Below are 19,423 nucleotides of genomic sequence, written 5' to 3' on the forward strand. Positions count from 1 at the left end.
AGTAACGAAATAAACTCCTTTGCTGTAACCTTCACATATTCAGACCTCACAGACGCCAGGTAAACCTTTCCCTACTGCCCTGAATCCTAACTAGCAGTGATTCCTTAATTCTTGGCAGAGCTCCCCAGGATGTAAAGTAATGTTTCTGTGGCTACTGAAAGCATCCAGGGAGATGCTGAAGTAGTCATGGTTACTATGGTATAAATAGAAGTGAGCTCGAGTCTCTCGCTCTTCCTTTCTCACTTTCTCATCCAGTTCTATTACCGTAGTACTTCAAAATCATTGAAGTTGTGCAACAATCCATTTTGTCCTTTCTGCTCTAATTAGGCAATTCTACATGTCTGTCTTGATAGGTGGGGCTTACTGAAGCACTTAATCAGTTTCTGGAGGGGCATCGTAGTGCCAATCCAAATGCTTATTTAAACAGAGCTGTAGTGCCAAATCCAGCATATTCTGCAGCAGCATGGAAACAACAGAGTCTGTGAGACACAGATTGCCTCTCACGCTTCCTTCTTTTTTTAAACAGCCTTCAATGTGAAGGAGCACTCGTCCTGTATTCATCCCGAGTAAGCATACCAGACTTCAATCTGAAGACAGGCTTTCCTGGCAAATAAAACAATTACTGCAATTCCAGTACGAGCCCTTCCTGAAACTGTGCTAACGAGGCTCTGAATCTTAAAAATTGCTTTTAAATCACATGATTCATTTGCAAACCCATCACATATAGCACACACGTGGTAGGTGTGGGTCATTTCATTGGAATTAGAAAGCAAATGTCTCTATACATGAGAGGTCACCAGTTGTTGCAAGTTAAAATCTTTTCACTGTTAAGCATAATTAAAATACTCTAACAGTGGTTTCAGTAATTTAAACATTGCAGTATTGTTGTAATATTTTTCTAGGCTTCAAGAGTTCACAATTGTTTGGTCCAATCAAATCTGGGAACACTGGAGAAGTTATCACCCATCAAGGTAATTACTTTCAAGTTGAAATAATTACTCCATCAATGTTAATGGTCTTTCAACTTCAATAAAGCACTCACCTGCCGATAATCACAGCTAACCTCTTGCTCTCATGCAATTCCCTCTCTATTTAGCAGGTTATATTACAGCCGTTAGAGTGGTCACTTGTCCTGAACAGCTGCTGAATTTCACTTTGATCGGCTGTGAACCATAAAAAAATTAGTCACCTGTGTATGATTTCCCCCTAACCCAGAAGCCCTTGCAGAGCTAAAGAGATGATCTTTTGGCTGTACTAGGGCATTGCTGAAGCAGCCATCTTGCTTCTGGTTGTGGCTACTTTCCTCTCCCTAACAGCAGTATGGAGCCCAATTAACTTTTGCCCTCCACTGCTGTTCACAGCTTTCATTCTTTACTAAGTAGCATATCTTCTGAATTTATGGCTTGTGCAGGGACTCCTCCATTTACCCTCATCTTGCTTTCTTACAATTCAGTCAGTTTCTCAGGCATCTGAAACAGGTATGTATAATACCACTCCTACTCTTTGGCATATTTTTCTTATTCTGGCAGCTGTGGTCTACATTTTATCTTCTATAGGGAAGCTGTAATGTGCAGTCCTACATGTTGCACTACTGAATAATGCTATTATTAAAGTGATACATCCAACATTGTCAAGTGGTCAACGGTCTATAAGAGGAAACAGAAATGAAAGATTAAGTACAGATATATTAAGTACTTCTGAAAGTGATAAATAGAAAAGTAGTAACTCTGGATGCAAGATTCAAGAGGTCTGTAATCCTGCTTAGAAGGCTTGTGTAAATGGCAGTACTGGTGTGTTTAGATTTTCTTCTGATAACAATATATTATATATGAAGTTTTACAGTAAGCATTCATTATTTCTTTATTCTAGTTATATATTTAATGTAGAAATTAGTGTCTGGATGTAAAAGCATAATCATGCAATCCAAAGCCTTATTTTCCTACCAAAGCCTCTATTATTATTGCTATTCTGCAATATGTCTACAGATTTCCCTACCAGAGATGAAGCATCTGCCAAGAGGAGCTTGGCCAGTGTAGTTATATACCATCTCCCCACATAATGTAAGTAAGCCAACATATGTTCTCAGCTGTTAGTATAGCTGCATCCAAACCAAGGGCTTTGCCAGTGCAGTGATATCAGCTAAGAGACATGTTAATTTTTTACACCCCAAGCTGACATAGCTATGCCAAAAAAAAACTTAGTAGGAAAAATCTGGCCTAAGAGCTTCACACTGCAAAACACAACATGAATAGACCTATGTTTCTAGGTAGGCACAGATATAAGATTCCCAAGGAAGAAGGCTTTCTAATGCTCACACCTCTCTATTGCATCCTGGAAGAAAGCAGGCTTGACATGCAAAAGCCTTAATTCTGCAGAACAACAACAGGGGTCACTGCTGAATGCAGGCAGGGTTTTTCTGTACAACCCTTGCTTCCTCCTGTTTCCTCTTGTTTCCCCTTGCTTCCTCCAAGAATTCTTAACAGCTCCATATTGCACTTTTTACTCATCTTCTTGGCCTGTTTGAATTCTCTTACATTAAGCAACCAACTACTTGATACAGTTGTCACAGGAGGACAGCGTTACACATCTGCAATACATCTACTGAGCAAAAGTCCAAACTCACCCATGTTTGAATCTCACAGCAACATTTGACATGCAGTGGCTAAACAACTCTGATGATTTGCTGCTGTTTTCTGACACTGGCTTTACAGTGAAATCAGCTCTGATTCCTACATTCACAAGCTTAAGCCCTGTGCTCACAAGAGAAACAGTCTGATTTGTCAATCTGGTCATTTTATGCAGGTTTCTGTAAATGAGAACTTAATGTCAATCCATTCCTCTATGAGCGCATCTGTCTGACAATAGTGTTGTCAACAAGAGACTTCTCCCTTTAGAGGGTTAAAACGAAGTGGAAGACGTTGTAGAAGCAGCTTGCACTGCTGTAACCAGTCTTGATTTGACTTTGTTCTGCACATAAACCAAAACATCAATTTAACTTGCTGTCACCTACCACCCGTCAGTATACTCCTGGCCAAACAAGCCAGGGAAGTTTACTTTTTAACAGCAAACCCTCGGTAAGGCTGACATGTACAGCATCAGCAACTGATGCTGCAGGGGAATCCTCATACATGTGCATGGTAGCAGAGTGGAGATCTCATTTTTATCTCCACAGGCAGTGCTTAAAGTGGTCAGTGATAACCTTACCAATACTGGACAGCTACAACTTTGACGCATCAGTTCAAATACAGATTAATACACCTTCACTGGAGAAGAAACAGGAAACTAGCCTACATAAAACTATAAAATGATTCGGAAACACAGAAGATGCTCCCCATTTGCCTTGGAAATGGGAAGAAAAGAAATTGCCCCATCTAATTGCTAATGCCTGCAGTGGCATTAGCAATTAGATGTATCCTTCAGTGCCATCAGGATAGTGTTTGGACTTCAGTCAAGCTTTAGGTCTCGTTGCAGACAACCAGAGTATGGCCAATAAGAGGGAGGGTGGGATTGGCTAACGTGATTCCAGCACTGCTTTTTTTTTTTTTTTCTGGAATAATCTAATGAGATAAAAATGGAGTCTAACAGATTAAATAAAGGACCGAACTCATTGCTCGCTTAATACTTTAAGTCTTGCTTGTAACATGGAAGCTTGTGTGAGAGAATGACTAATGGTGTATCCCACGAGGGAGCTCCAATAGAGATGCTTTAGGAGATTAAATGATTTAGCCTAGTACCCCTGAAAGCTATATTTTAAAGGGGCAGAAGTTTAATCATTGAAATGCTAGTTCCTTCAATAAAATTACATTTTAATTAAAGTGTCTCATTCACAAAGCTACAGTTAAGGGTATTTCAGCAATTTCATGATAAAACTCTGTTTTAAAGGGGCTATAACTTTGAAAGTTGCTGTCCAGGTTTTTGCCTGTTGGGATAATTGACCTGACCTCCACAAGATATCTTTGATAACAGGACTCTATGCACTGTGTCAATAACTGTGATTCAAAGCTTTAGTTCCGCTATATTCAGAACAGAAGAGGGAGGATTCAGTTCTCAGCTTCTCAGTATAAATCAGCAATAACTCCACTGAGTTAATGCAATTGCAACAGTAAATGCAACTGATGGAAGGGCTCTGTAGAAAGATTTCTCCCCAGAAGGTAACACAATATTTAACAATTAAAAAAATAAATAATAATTAAAAAAAAAAAAAAAAAAAAAAACTGGCAAAAACTACAAGGGCTGATCCAAATGTAATGCCTCCTATTATGTTGGCCTACAGTGTCAGAGGTGGATAGCTGCGGTATGGCATTAGAGGTAGAACCTTCTCCTCAACACTTCCTTACATTTTGCTGCCATGTGACAGATGGCAGCAGAGGGGCAGTCTGACACAATTGCATCTGACACGGAAGTGCATATGAAGCAGAAGTGTGTTGCTGAATTGCTCCACACAGAAAAAATGGCACTCACTGATATTCATCAATGCTTGCTGAGCACTTATAGAGGCCAAACAGTGAATGTGAGCACAATGAGGTGGTGAGGAGTGTATTTCAGCAGTGGTTTCAACAACATGAAAGACAAGCCATGCTCTGGATGGCCATGCAGATTTTACTAGCACAGCATGAAGGATCTTGTCATCTGGTAAAAATGCACAGCTAATGGTGGTGACTGTTGAAAATGGAGCTTTGTAGCTGAGAGTTTGCTCTATCAAACAGTGTTATTGTATTCTTTGTATCCGTAGTAGTTTCCATGGAAATAACTAGGAGGCATTACTTTCAGTGACCATAAATATTTGATAAAATTCATGACAAAACACAGTACAAAAAACATGCAAGTCAGCTCCACCAAAGCACTAGTAGAGTGTCATATGCTGCCAGAACGTAATTTTGATTCAGGATGGTGTTTGAGGAAAGAAAAGGATTTTGAATCCAGGAAAACACTAATTCAGTAAATAATAGCTTGTTAATTTAAAAGACCTTTAACTGATGCTGTTAAAGAAACAGTCTGCGGCAACATTATTTAAAGGGTCATTTTGGTAGGTTTTATTACCGACACTACAACCATCTTGGACGTTTTGTGTTGCTGTTGGCATGCTTAGAAGACATTACAATGCATCACTGGCCAGGTCAATTTTGATGCTCAGCAACACACTGCATGCTGCTGAAGTAGGGTGTTAGGAGAAGCCCTACCATTTTGCTGGTGTTAAAATCGTAGGTGTTTCATCACAATTATGATTGTGATTATTTTTTAAAAACAAGTTAAGGGAGTGAAATACAACAATCCTACTGAAATTCAATAACTTGGGAATTCCAATCTACTTTTTAAAAGCTACCACACTGTATATTGGAAATGTAACTTCAGGTTTTCAGGTGCATAAAGGACATATTCCTAGCATTTTCTTCAAGATTTGTCTTCTGTTTCAGAAGGACACATTACAAACTTAATACGTTTGGACTTTGAAGAGTACATGAGATTCCTGAACTGGAAGCTTCTCCCTTATTTTCTTGTCAAAGTTTGCCTAAGGTTGTTACTTCAAGGTTACTACTGGGTATTCCAGAGATTGTACTTTACAATTCTACATAATTGTCAAACAGAACGCTAATTAATTGCTTAATTAAAAGTTCAGTGGCTTTTCAGCATTATCCAGTAAGAACATGGACTGTGAATTTAATTTAGGCAAAATCCTAGGTTTGTGGAGTTGAGGTCGCACGGCTGTGGAAACCTAGCTTTGTTAAAACCACCTTAAGCATTTTATAAAATGCTTATTTTCAGGAGGCTGCCAAACACAGCAGCTATCCTAAGATACAGCAGTACAGTTCTATCACCTGACTAGGTGCTGTCTTTCTGTAGGAAGACTGGGATATTGTATATAGATAGGAGCGGTAGTGGCAACTGCACAAAACACAACCACCACTTCCTTCACCAGTTTACCCACTGTTCTCATACCTTTTCCCTAATATCCCTCCACATACTGCATAGAAAAGTAATACAGATAGTCATGTTTGCAAAGTCCCTCAAAGGGAAAGATATCTTAGCAGTGCAAAAGTAACATTTCATGGTAAGTAAGTGTAATGAAAGTAATAGATCTGCATTCGTTACTGATGAATTAAGAAGGGAATCTTTACAAAAGTGTATGTGAGCAAATGCTTTGCATATGTAAACTACTTAATTACTAATGAATTCACTCAGTTTATGATTCCAACTGAATTAAAAAAAGCAGCATGACGTACAAGGACCATTTTTGTTCTTCGTGCAGATGTTCTGGAACTATTTTGACAGTCAGATAAAAATCTGAAGACAGTATTCTCTGAGTAAGGTAAAGTTAGATGCGTGTCCTCCAGGCATGAGCTGTGTATGTTTTTGAGCAACTGACTTGAATCTACTAAAGATTAGACATTAATATGAAATGTTTCAGTCTTCACTGGACTAATCCCAAAGTTTATAACAACAAACTACTGGCAATTGGGAAAATCCACTTTCCAAATCCATGTAAAATGAGATTTTAAAATGCCACAGAGATCAAAACAGCACAAAAACAACCCAAGCCTGATTTTCTTGGCCAGTTCTTACCTTCACAGTTAGTGCTGTAACAGCTGGGATGCTGAATGTTGGATCACTACGCTTTTCTTGATAGACGACTCGATACAGAGTTATAACACCATTGGGAAACACAGGCTGGGTCCAATTCAGCCGCGCCGAGTATGCACTTGTTGCTTGTGCTGAAGGGGCTGCCATGCCCCATGGGGAAGCCTCGAGAGTTTGGATTGAAGCCCACAGGCTATCCACTGACCCCACAGCATTTTGAGCTCTGACACGATACTCATAGAGAGTAAAAGGCTGTAGAGCATCAGATGCATCAATAAATTCCAAAGCTCCCTCAGCCCAGACGAACAAAAGCAGATCTTCTTGACTGCCCACAGGACGTCTGAAATGAAATCAAAGCCAATTCATTTAAAATTGAAAATAACTTTTAACAGTCACACTGTAGCAGATAATGAATTTCAAAGTTCATCCTGCAGCTCACAAAAGTACAGAACACATTTTTATTCATTACACACATGCGAGGAACTGCTTACTCATCTCTGCAAGTATTTCTGTGAACCTGTGTTAGGTGCTCAGGTGTGAAAAAGAATTTTTGGCAATTATTTAATCATTATTCTCCTTCATTGAGAAGGATACCACAAAACACATTTCAAACAGGTGTGCTGTCACACTCCATGCTATCAGATTTGCATTATCTGATGGCACATTGTTCTTCCAGGATAGAATACATCAGATATGAGAATTTTAAAATTTTGGAAAGTGAAATTAGAAATCTATTTTAGCTGAAAAGTAAAGACTTAGATTATAATATAGGTGCAATTTTTTCAACATTTCTCAAAATTAAAACATTACTGGAGGTATGCACCTTAGGATTGCTCACTTATGGAAAACTCACCCTAAATTATTATAGCAAAATGTTACGTAGGCAGTAAGGGATAAATATTCTAACACAGCCTCAAAACCAAAGTTGAACACTTCAATTCTAGTTTGTTCACAATAAACATCCCATTTACTCTTGCAAGTGGAACAAGCAATGTCTTGTGCATAAACAACTCAGCAGAATTTGCAGCCCTATCACAAAAACTCATTAAAATATCACAGAGTTCTTTTAATAATAAACGGTATATTTTTCCAGTGCTGTTTTTGTTTCAAAAATACAAACTTGTTCAAAAATACAAAGTAAGATATATGAAGACAGCTAACTGTATAGGCTTTTGGATATGGATTTTTTTTTTTTTTACTTACCTTTTGTTGATTTATATATAGATTATACGTACCCACACATATTTGTATATTTAGCACACATCCATACCAAATATCTGCTTGTGTTGAACCTGGAGATATTCTGGGTATCAGAGATGATTACAGATGAGCCTCACCTTTTTCCTAATGTGGCCACTTCTAATACATTATTTACAACAGATGTAAAAGGGAAAGCACTCATCTTCAAAACCAAGTTATCAAATCAATTCTTTCACTTGGCATAAAAATGTTTGTGTGAAATTAAGTTGGTTACATTTAAACACTGTGATAAATCTCAGTGATGGCTGTGCTGTACTGCAATGAATGTAAGTATTTTTCTTACTGTTCACAAGAGCCTTAGCCTTTGCAAAACATAAAAGCACTTTCACCCTTCTTGCCAAAAACAAAAAACCAAATTACATTATCTGCCACATTTATTGCAAGTAGGGCAAATTTGCAGAAATAAAATTGGTTTGTCTGTACCAGGTGTCATCATCACTACACGCACACAGAAGCTGAAGAATATTTTTTTGGCAAGAGAAAACTTGCATTTTGCAGAATTCTGTTGACTTTTATCTTTCTAGAGCACTGCTAGGTACTACTTGAAAAATACATAGTGCAACTGTTTTTAAAAATGGATAATCTTAGCTGCTTTGTAATAATACATATCTATGTACATAAATAAAAATGTGAAAAATATAAAGAATCCATTTGTGTACGCATCAGTGTATTCATTCTTTGTGCATATATAAGGCATGTATGAGCACACTGTTTTCTTACATGAAACAAGAAAATTTTTGCCTAATTCTGAGATAAGGCCGTATGAGCGCTGTGTAGACTGTCTACCTCAGAACAGGACTTTTGAGATAAGAGATCTCTTGTGTGGTAAAAGGTGCAAATTACAAGATGTGTTGATACTGACAATTGTGTTCAACCATCAGAAGTGGTTGAAGAATGTCAAGTAGAACAAACCTGAAAGATTCCCTAGCAATTCTCTCTTGCAACACAATGAAATAGAATGTGGGCACAAAATTTCTTTTTGACCCCAAAATTCCATCAAATGTTTTTAGTACAAACCCAGTGCAGAACTATCCCTTGGATCTTGCTCACTGACTTAATACAAGGCACAATTCTAAATGCTGAACCACTACTACACCTTTTTCCCGCACCTAAATGCATAATCCTCTCCCTCTGTACTCAAAAAACATGCCTAAAGATCTCTGTCGATAATAGAGAGTATGTTATAGTGCAATAAAATTGCATTTAATACCTGTCTTGTCTGGCCAAGCGCTGTGGCACTTAAATGAATGCATACATTTATGTTTTATAAATTTTACAAAGTCTGTGATAAACAGTTTTTCACACTGGAAGATCAAATTTGCCACCAACTGTAATCTCATCCACAAGCAAATCTGTACAATGTAGTCTGGTTAAGTATTTAGATCTTATTACTGTTGAATATTTAATGAATGAAACTTATGGTTAGGTAAATGGTTCCATCTGTGATGCTAAAAACCAGAATATCTTCATGTATGAATAAACTTTGAACAGAAGTGGTTGAACAGTCTGTAATCATTTCAATCGTTTTAAGATTTAAGATTCAACTGCTCATTTAACTGGAAGTGTTTCTTATGTACAATGAGCTGCAAAGGAGAATAACATTTCCAAGAGCTGGAAGCTGTCTCTTAATCTACATAGTCTGATTTGCTGCTCACATTCGTTTTAAAGATGCTCAGATACAGTTATTTTTATAAGGGCAGATTCTCCCTGCCCCACAACCAATTGGAGCAAGATGACATGAAGAGGAAAATATAATCTTCTTTGTGACAGATGTCTAATAGAGCTATATGCAGAGGGCTGCAATGCTAACTGCAACTCTGACTCCTCAGCCGCCTTACGTAGAAGGGATACTCTGTGAACCCCTGAGGTCAATCCAGAATTCTTACCCACATATTTATCTGTCATTGTGCAACAAAAGTACGTGTTTGTGTGGTGCTTGTTGGCCCTGGAGTAAAACACTCCCAAATCATTCTGGGGAGGAATAATGCAACATCAACAATAATCCCCCTCTACAATTTTATATCCAACTAAACAAAGCAGCCTTACTTGCCGTTTGGTTACAAGCCTATACTATTGTTGCTCGTATCTTTTTATGTTTTTCTTTCTTTTTCTATTTACAATTGTTAATATAAAGAAAATCAACCAAAGGAAACTGAGATTACTGCATGCAATGCACAGTTAGTTAGATTAGGTATTATACCAATTACAGGTACAAATAAAATTCTTCAGTAGTTCTTGTACCCCTTGATACATTCACCCATAATGGTTAGATCTGTGTGCCTTGTCTCTGGTGTAGTTCACATTTAAGACCACAAGTGTAAACAGTGAAGTTTTCATACAGAATCAGCTTAGAAGCCCCCATAATGCAAGTTAGAACAATCAACAACCATGGAGACATCTCCTTTGTCTAAAATTGCCTGTTTTTTCTGTGTCAGAATTGCTCAGCTAATGAGAGCTAGATTACAGACTCACATATTTGTACTAAATAACATAATCTTGCAGAACTTGATGCTGAGACTTAAGCACAAAATTCAGAAACTCCCTTAAGCCAGATATGAACCCAACTCCTTATAATTTTAAAGGCAATACTGAGTCACCTCCTACATCCTACATGACATGCTGGTGGTCAGTAGAGAGTAGCTCCATTAGCCGATGTTACCCATGTCTTATTAAAAGAAGAAATACATCACTTATTTCCATAATACTGTTTTTTTCCAGAGCACAAGGATGTTACATAATGATGAATGAAAAGAGGAGTGGAATGGGGGATTGTCTCATGGACCACATCTTATCATTCCCATCTCTTCTAAGCCAGTCCTTGCTAGAAAACTTTAAAAGCCTCAGATCTGTGTTTAAGATTGCTATATGAATACAAAATAAAACATCCTGGTCTCTATTATCTTAGACTAGTAGTTTAATTTTCAGTTTCTAACAAAATGGCTGCAAACACACCAGTGATTTTACAATTTGAGGAGCAAGCATGAGTCTTGTCATTTTAATGCAAAAATCTGCACGCACACACACTCTAACTCCCCAAACATTCCAGGTTTAATGAATTTATTTTGGTGCAGATGCAGTAAGAAAAAGGTACACGATGAAGAAAAAAATATATGCCATAACTTCCCATGGAAATAATGCAGCCTTGCTGCTACAACAATGTAAGGCTATGTGTGGCTACAAAATGAAAAAAAAACTATGTGCTTACATCCCATTTCTGATTTTTTTGCAGCTATCTGAGAAAGATTTGATATTGTTGTTGTCTAAGCACATTTAAACTTCAGCTGAAATAACTGCCAAGTGATTCATGCCTATGTAGGTGAATATAACGATTGTATCTGGAGCCCCAGTGCGCCATTTTCATTTCACTTTAAATAAAAAACAAAATGTATCTATGTCAGTCAGTGCCCTTCTGCTGTACTCAGAGGTATCAAACAGGCTACAATTATGATTGTGAAGTGATTGTGTCACATTGCAGGAAGGTTTATTGCTTTTGAGTCTGCTAGGCAGTAACACATTCTGTTTCATATTACTCTTTATATCATTGTTTGGCTGTGACTAGAATAATCAAATGCCATCAAATGCTGTCAAATTCAATTTACAGTATTTTTCATTGAAGCAGGCTTTCTGCATTATATTTCCTGTTTTCCCGTTCTACGGCTGCCATGGAATAGCAGCAGTAATCATCAGCTTTATTTACAAAACCAACAGACTGAGGACATGTCTTAGGCTATAACACACACTTTGTTTCTCTTTTTACAGGAGGGAGACATGGTATTTTTTGGTCAGACAATTAAAAAATAGCAAACAAAAGGATATTTCAAGAGAGTGGGAATTTTTAGAGACTACTAATGTACTTATCATGAAAGTGAATTTACATCAATAAACACTGCAGATTCAAAAAGGTAATTTGGTTCTCTGTCTTCTCAGTTGGAGCTCTAATATGGTAAAACATCCCAAACTCTGTGTAAGAGGTCAGGTTCAGCCCAGCATGTGCTCACCACACATATTTGTAGTTGGAAAAAAACAGGAACTTCAGAGTTTTAATCCCTGTCCAACATGTGGCTTGAGTTTTATGTCCTCTGACTTTCTATTCTAGAAGGATCTCTTCAGGAAGGTTTTAAAGGATCAATGGGCACAGCTCTCTGCTACTTTGATACTTCCCTAAACACGAGTATCTGTGTAGGAAAATCTTCACATAGAGCTTATGAAGCCCCTCAAAGGGAGTGAGAATGTCAGTCAGCCTTCCAGACAGCTGAGAATGAACATCAAGGAACATAAAGAGCTGTAATTTAATTGGAAGATTTTATAGAATGAAACTGTGAGATAATCACACTCCAAATTACTTACTTACTTAACAACAGGAACATAATTCCTCTTAGAAAATTGTCCTGTGTTAGGAATCCAAATACCGTTTTTGGGTTTGAAAATTTCAAGAATACTGAGTTACTCCTGTTTCCACTCCACATTTCTCAACTGACTTATCAGTGGGCTGAAGAATGTACCTACTGGTGTAAGTAACCACAATAGGAGCAGCTATGTTACAATTTTTATCTGTCCTTTCAAATTTTTGAAAATGTATTTTCACCTGCTTTTTGTTATTTGAAGATCTAGACTGTGATTCTTCTCTCAGTTTTTATTCTCAATATGTCCATCCATACATAGCATCTTAACACAACGTTTGGAAAGAAAGGAGAAAAACTTTATCGTATACTTCCATATTTTTTTTTTACCTCCTAATGTATCAAGGAATCAAGCAGTTCAGTATGGCTATAGAATCTGAGGTGATAAAGCATTTACCTGTGAATAAAGTAGTTGGTAATGATGCCATTTGGTTTCTTAGGTGGTGCCCATTTCACTTCTATGAGTGCAGATCCCATTGCTTTAACGGTAGGTGGGCTCAATTCTAGAGGAGGCGCTTCAGCAGTTCTTGAATATGTGCAACCACCCACTCCACATCCACCTACAAAACCCAGAAATTTGTTCAGAGATGAGAGTTTCTTCCTCAACAAAACAAATCATTTTAAAAGTTCAAAATACAGGAAAATAAATGTGTTCTCCAAGTAAACTCCATAGAGGGCTACATTTACATGATGAAGACAGTAAATCATCCAAGGAAGCAAAAACCAAGAGGACACTTTATGAGATGTGATAAAATAAAAAATAAAAGGTATTTAAATAATCACTGGTTGGGGTTTCTTTTCCAAGTTAAATTATTTAGATGTTGCTTCAAACACTGTCTAATCACAACTGTTATTCTGCCCCCATAAAACTCTTTGGGATCTCCTAATGGTCTTTATAATATGCAACAACGTCCTCAGGCCAGTAAGATAAACATCAGTGATAGAATCTTAAAATAATGTTTTAAGAGAAATTTGAGGAGGAGCCAAGTGGGATTTCAGTAACATACTAGAATGACAGTGACAGAATCTCCTTTTTTTCTTCTATTAGCATCAATTTTTTCTTTGAGATGTAGTTCAGGACTGAGCATTTCTAAAGTAGGCTACCAGAAATAATAGATAATACAGTAAAAGAGGATGAATCTCAGGGCAAAAAGCTCCTGATGAAATGCTGCCGCATTTCACCCACTTTCATTATTAAACACTCATTTAAATAAGTGCAACTTCATCAGTGAAGTTCTCCTGACTTACTCCAATACAGGTGTGAAGATAATTGGTTCCAAGGTATCACTGTAGAAAGATTTGAATAGGATTTTGAAATTTTCTACTAAGTTTAAGAAATTTTGTAATCTTTAGGCTCTTCCATAGTATCTTTATGATTACTATATCTTCCAGGTGAACAGCTGCAGAACCCATTTTGTTCTGTGTGCACATTTTCAAAAACTGTTAAGCTATTTGTGAAGAGTTTGTAATAAAATTGCACATAGTGGGTAAAACTCATTTTTTAAATCTCCATGTAAATTATTCATGATATAACATGGAGAAATATTTAATGCTACATTCAGTGCTAGGCTTTCTTTTTACTAGGTAAACATTTCACTCTGATGTAGAAATAGGATTTTATCTGTTCTGCTGAGTTGAATCTGTCTGGCAAATCCCCATTTCCTACCAGTCACAGAGGTGAGTCTTTTAAAAAAACCTCTTACCATTCTGGCATGCTTGTATTCTTATCTCATACAGGGTGAAGGGATCTAGGCCATCCACAAAAGCAAAATGTGCCTGACCTGCTGGCTTCACTAGCAGAGAGGGACTGCTTGCATTCAGTAAAACGTTGTATTCCAAAGGCGTATCAACAGTGAATATCCCTGTTGTGACACAGAAGAACCAGTGATTATCTGAAATACACCAGTGTAAGACAACTTCAAAGAGACATTCATCATATGCAATTTTAAAAGCAAGCTCCTCTGGAGGTTTTGCCTACAGCCTCTTTCGGAAACTAAAACCATTTAAATATAAGCCGAAAAAGATCCACCTGCAGATCACAACTGGAGGATACACATTACAGTCCTTAGTTAAAAATCAAAATTCTCTTCAGTCAATTCAAGTGTTGCAATTGCTACTTTGGGGAAGAGGAGTGACCTTATAACTGAGAATCAGGCTGCTTTTATTTCTTTATTTTGGAGGGCTAACAGCTACTAAGCACCGCTTTTGGAGTACAGAGTCATATGATCAAAGAAGTGAATTGCCACCATTTAGCAAATTATCCCTTGTTAGCCCAGCAGCAGTACCTCCGTGTAGGTGCTTAGCCTACTCTACTAGGAAAGTACAATACACTAGTTTAAGGCAACAAACATGTCATTTCAGCTGGTATAAAACAAACTGTCAATTTCTAGTTTTTGTTGAAGGAAAATGAAACTGATTTTTACTCTTGTTTGAATTCAGACATTTTTTCCCTCCCTATTCATCTTCCCATGCTGTCAATTACTTGTTTTCAGTTCAGCTGAGAAGCTGAAAAATCTATCAAGAGAACAAGCTAAGCCATATGCCATCCCTTCAGAATGACTGGCAGAGGTTCCTGGCTCTTCTCTCGTTTCCTCCTGCATGGCTTTTCAAAGATTTTTTGTTTGCTTCTTTGTTTTTTTTGCAAAGGGCATGCAGAGTACAACTACATTAGACTGCAGTTCTTTGCCTTGTCTGCACCTTGAGAATCTTTCTGTAACATTGGAAAAGAAGCCCATTCTTTCTCCTAATTGTGGCTTTGGTGTTTTTCTGATAAAGTGTCTGGGTTTATACTATAATTTTGCAGCTATTAAAAGATTTTTTTTCTAGTGTGGTAGATATGCACATTAACCGGAAAAAAATAATTACAAGAAATTGGAGCGATTTCAAATTTCTGTAGTGCTATAAACAACTGATATACTTTGGAAGATTAGAAAGATATTTGAAATGCCAAGTTTTCACAATTATCGAAAGAAAAATGGGACGAAGATCCCCCTCCAAATAAGAATATGCTGCATCACTAGAAGCTAGACAAAGGAAATGCTGTTACTCTAAGCAGCTGAAAAAAATAGCCCTGTAGTGGATGCATGGCTTCAAGCTGATTCAGATGATCAGTTCACAGGAATAAAGTGGATATTGATATTAGTTGCTGAAGAAGAGGTGAAAGCAGAACAAGACAGAAAGTAGAAAAAATACAAAGGTAAAATTTTCTTTGTCAATACAAATTTGGAAAAATAATGAAGAGCTGAATAATAGAAGGATAATTTTTAAATTGTATAGGATACTACAGAGGAAAGCTGAGAGATGATCTTAAAATATAGTATAGCTTCTACAAGAAAGAAAATGATTTTTTTGTAAGGTAAGCTCATCCTCTGGGCAAAAAAAAAAAAAAAATCACCAGAAAACTTATAAAGTTGAACTGTTCAGAATGCCTGGTTTCCCAAGGAAGATTAAATACAAAAACTACAACTGAATCCAATCAGTAATATGCTGCAAAGGACACCTAGTTCAAAATACGACTCATGTCCAGCATTCAGTCTATATATCAGCAGGAATGCTAAAAAGAAATCTGAAATGTTAAATGTCTCCTAAAACTTGCAAATATATTGGGAATTATATTAATAATAAGCCTATCCAGCAGAATAAAATATTTTGAGGAAGCAAGCAAGAAATTGCAAAAAAAATTACAGAGGTACCCTGAAAAATTCAAATATTCACTTGAAATCTTTCCACAGTTTGATGAAATTCACTGAATGCTAAAGATCAGAGGATCACTTCATAACCTAAAAAATAAAGAAATAGACTCATACAATACAGTAGTGTGTTAAGAAAAAACCTTGCATATTCCAAAATCGCCTTCAGCATCTGCAGCCAGTCTGCTGCTACTATGTGTGCTCTGATGACTGAAGGAAACAAAATGGGCATATTTGTTAAAGTCAGATGGGAAACCACATGACTTGGTTAGTTCCAGAGTTCATAAATTTATGTCAGAATAAAAGGAACCGTAAAAGCACAAGTGAACCAATTTACCCTAAGTGCAAATGGCAGTTTTGTTATTTGGTGTCAAAGTTAGCATGAGCACAATGACAACCTGCCATAACACATTTTCATGTTCACTAAAGAACAAGGATTTACTTGGTTAATATTCCCAGCAATACTCTTCTTCATAATTTACAACAACTAGATGCTGATAGGTTATTTAACATTTATGAAGTTAAGATGTAATCAGAAAAACCCTGATTATCTTTACAAATAAAAAAGTTAAATTATTCCACTTTTTTTTTCTCTGCGACTTCATTTCACAGCAGGTGCACACTCTGCAATGGGACAAGTCAATCAAATGAAACCTCGTTTTTTGTAGGCATATTTGGGTAATGTTTAATGTACAATTCTGTGCAAAAGCTCTGCAAATTCACTTTGACTTCAAAACTGGGGTAACTCATAAAATAAAATCTGTAGCACGAGATACTTAGAAATGGGACAAAAGTCACTTTCTCTGTTACAGACTGATCACTAAAAATCTCTTTGAAGTCAGTTTATGAAAAACTGTTGAACATGATGTGAAAATCCATCACAACCTAAGCAAAATAGATGAATTGTTTCAGTTATAGTCAACCAAAACTAAAATAAGGATATAATGTCTTTTATGTAAAAAAGAAAAAAGTGAAAGGATAAAGACTAAATTAATATGTTAATATTTAATCTCACACAATAAAAATATATTTGGTTTTCTGAGATTAAGTGCTAAAATTTATGTATCCAGGTATTTGTATCAAGTGTTCCCAACAAGACTGGGGAGGCAGCAACAATGGAGTTGCTGATTACTTTCAGGATGCAAAACTATGAACATGGAGTTTGAAAAATTTGGCCTGCAGTGATGTGGTGTGAACACTAGTTTATGTAATAAACAAAAGAGAGGAAATACAACATTGCTTTAGCAAAAGTCAGTACAAGTATTAGATCATTTGGATTGTTCTTCTGAAACAAAGTGGAAACCAGGTTAGTCGGTGAACCTAAGAGATTAAGTTTAGAGACAAATGACATTCAAGTACAGGGTTTGATCCAAACAGGAATAAAGTAGGAATCAAGACGTGTTACATAACCTTCACTCTGATTTGCTAAAGCAATCTGAGAAATGGTTGAAGTAGAGTTTTAAAACATGATGAAAGAAGACATTTTAATCTGGATAATCATTAGTGTGTGATGTAAATAACGCAGGAGCAGAGGACAGAATCTTACCTCTTTTGAGCTTATTATTACCAGCAACTGAAGATATCTAGAAGAATTAGGCCCACAGTGAGGACAAGTGGGGTTGTCAGTGAGTTGCAATGCAGGTTGGCTACCTGCCTACCCATCCATAATATCTATGGAAATGCCTTAGGAGATTTGTGTGTTGTTTGTTTGTTTTTTCAATACAGCTTTTCTGCTTCAATCTGTTGTCACCTAACCTGGCAAGCAGCTGAACACCACACAGCCTTTTGCTCACTCCCCCACTCCTATTGGGATGGAAAAGAATTGGGAAAAAAGTAGAACTTGTAGGTTGAGATTAAAACAATTCATTAAGTCAGAAAAAAAAGGAGAGAAATAACATAAATTATAATTATATAAGTATACACACACATATACATATAAATGTGTGTATACATAATATAAATACACATACAAAACAAGTGATATACAATGCAATTGCTCACCAGTTACTAATTGATGCCATTCCCTGAGCAGTGGCTGCTCCCCAGCTAACTCCTCTAAGCTTTGTTGTGTTTTTTTTTTTTGGTTGGTTGGTTGATGTTGTTGTTTTTTGGTTTTTGGTTTTTTTTTTCCCATGTTGTCATATGGCATGGAATATCCCTTTGGCCCACTTAGGTCAGCAGTCCTGGTTCTGCCCCTTCCCAGCAACCTTTGCCCCCCCTGGTCCCCTCACTGGCAGGACAGTATGAGAAGCTAGAAAACTGAAATGTCCTTGGCTCTGCACATCACTGCTCAGCAGCAACTAAAACATCATTGTCTTATCAATATCATTGTTCTCCTAAATCCAAAACACAGCATCATACACTATGAACAATATCAATCCTGCTCCAGATAAAACCAGGACACTATCCATGACACTAATGGTTGTTCCATAATAATTGTAACATATCCTTCTCCAACATGTCAGTGAAATGTACTGTACCTTTGAGGTCTGTGCATTGAGGCAATGCAACACAAGATAATAGGATACCTATTTCAGACAGTAGATTCCTATGTTCTACAGTGAGTGAAGTGTGTCAAATATTTTTTCTGAATCCATCACTTTAGCCACTACTTGGCTACACTGCTATTTAGTGAGTAAGGAGTTGTGAAATGATACATATCTATAACGTTATAATATTTGGATAGATCACAGTTTTGAAATATTATGATTAAAGCAATACAAAAGGAAGGTCTGCATAACGTGATACCCGTAATTAATCCTGAGGGTGAATATTGATCAAAATTTATTACAACAAATTAGTAGGTAGAATGCCAATCATCCCTGATCATCCCTGATGCCACAGACAGGAGGACATAATGACAAAGTACCATCTAATGAAAACTTAGTTAATATAAATCTTTCTTTTTTTTTTTTTCATGGAGTCCGTATAAATTAAAGCAACTGTTTTGTCTTAGAGTAAATCCCATTCCTTATAAAAAAAGTCAGATTCTGGGTTTAAAATGAAATCTGTATTATTTCAATATAGTGTATTGGATTGATATGTGAAAAAAATATAGAATGTGGAAAAGAAAAGGTTACTTCACCATGCAGTAACATGAATAGGGATAAAATGCTTAGGCTAATTCTATCAAGCTAGGAATAGTTGTGGCCTTAGAAGTCTGCATGTATAGGACCTGTTAGTGGCCTGTGTACATCATTCTAGATTGGAACATCCAGAACAAACTTCCACCTGCAGGCACGAGTCTTCCTCTTGTGAAAAAGCAGTAAGAACACAAAGGATTCTGAACAAGCAGGATTATGAACAGTCAGAAATGCTTCTGCGCACATGATTAATTTTTTAATACTCCCCATTGCTGTAAGAAAGATCAGCAAGTGGCCCTGGGGCTGTGATAGAAGGAACAGCATTTTTTCTTTTTCCATCTATCCTTACAGGGGCACTGCACACACACACACACACACACACACACAAAAAAAAAAAAAAAAAAAAAAAAAAAAA

The 19,423-nt window shown here is 36.8% G+C and overlaps 1 protein-coding gene across 1 annotated transcript in view; it reads right to left on the reverse strand.

The window, feature by feature from the left end:
• Positions 1–19,423, reverse strand: part of USH2A (usherin) — a 371,535-nt gene that overhangs the window by 46,322 nt on the left and 305,790 nt on the right. The window contains exons 58-60 of the mRNA XM_042813358.1: positions 13,940–14,098; positions 12,634–12,796; positions 6,562–6,916 (exon numbers count right to left, since the gene is read on the reverse strand). Coding sequence (XP_042669292.1) covers positions 6,562–6,916; positions 12,634–12,796; positions 13,940–14,098 — 677 coding nt within the window. The remainder of the gene's footprint in view (positions 1–6,561; positions 6,917–12,633; positions 12,797–13,939; positions 14,099–19,423) is intronic.

Source organism: Centrocercus urophasianus, unplaced genomic scaffold (assembly GCF_019232065.1).
Source record: "Centrocercus urophasianus isolate 14NV4802_14NV808 unplaced genomic scaffold, USGS_Curo_1.0 seq_10, whole genome shotgun sequence".
NCBI classification, from domain to species: Eukaryota; Metazoa; Chordata; class Aves; order Galliformes; family Phasianidae; genus Centrocercus; species Centrocercus urophasianus.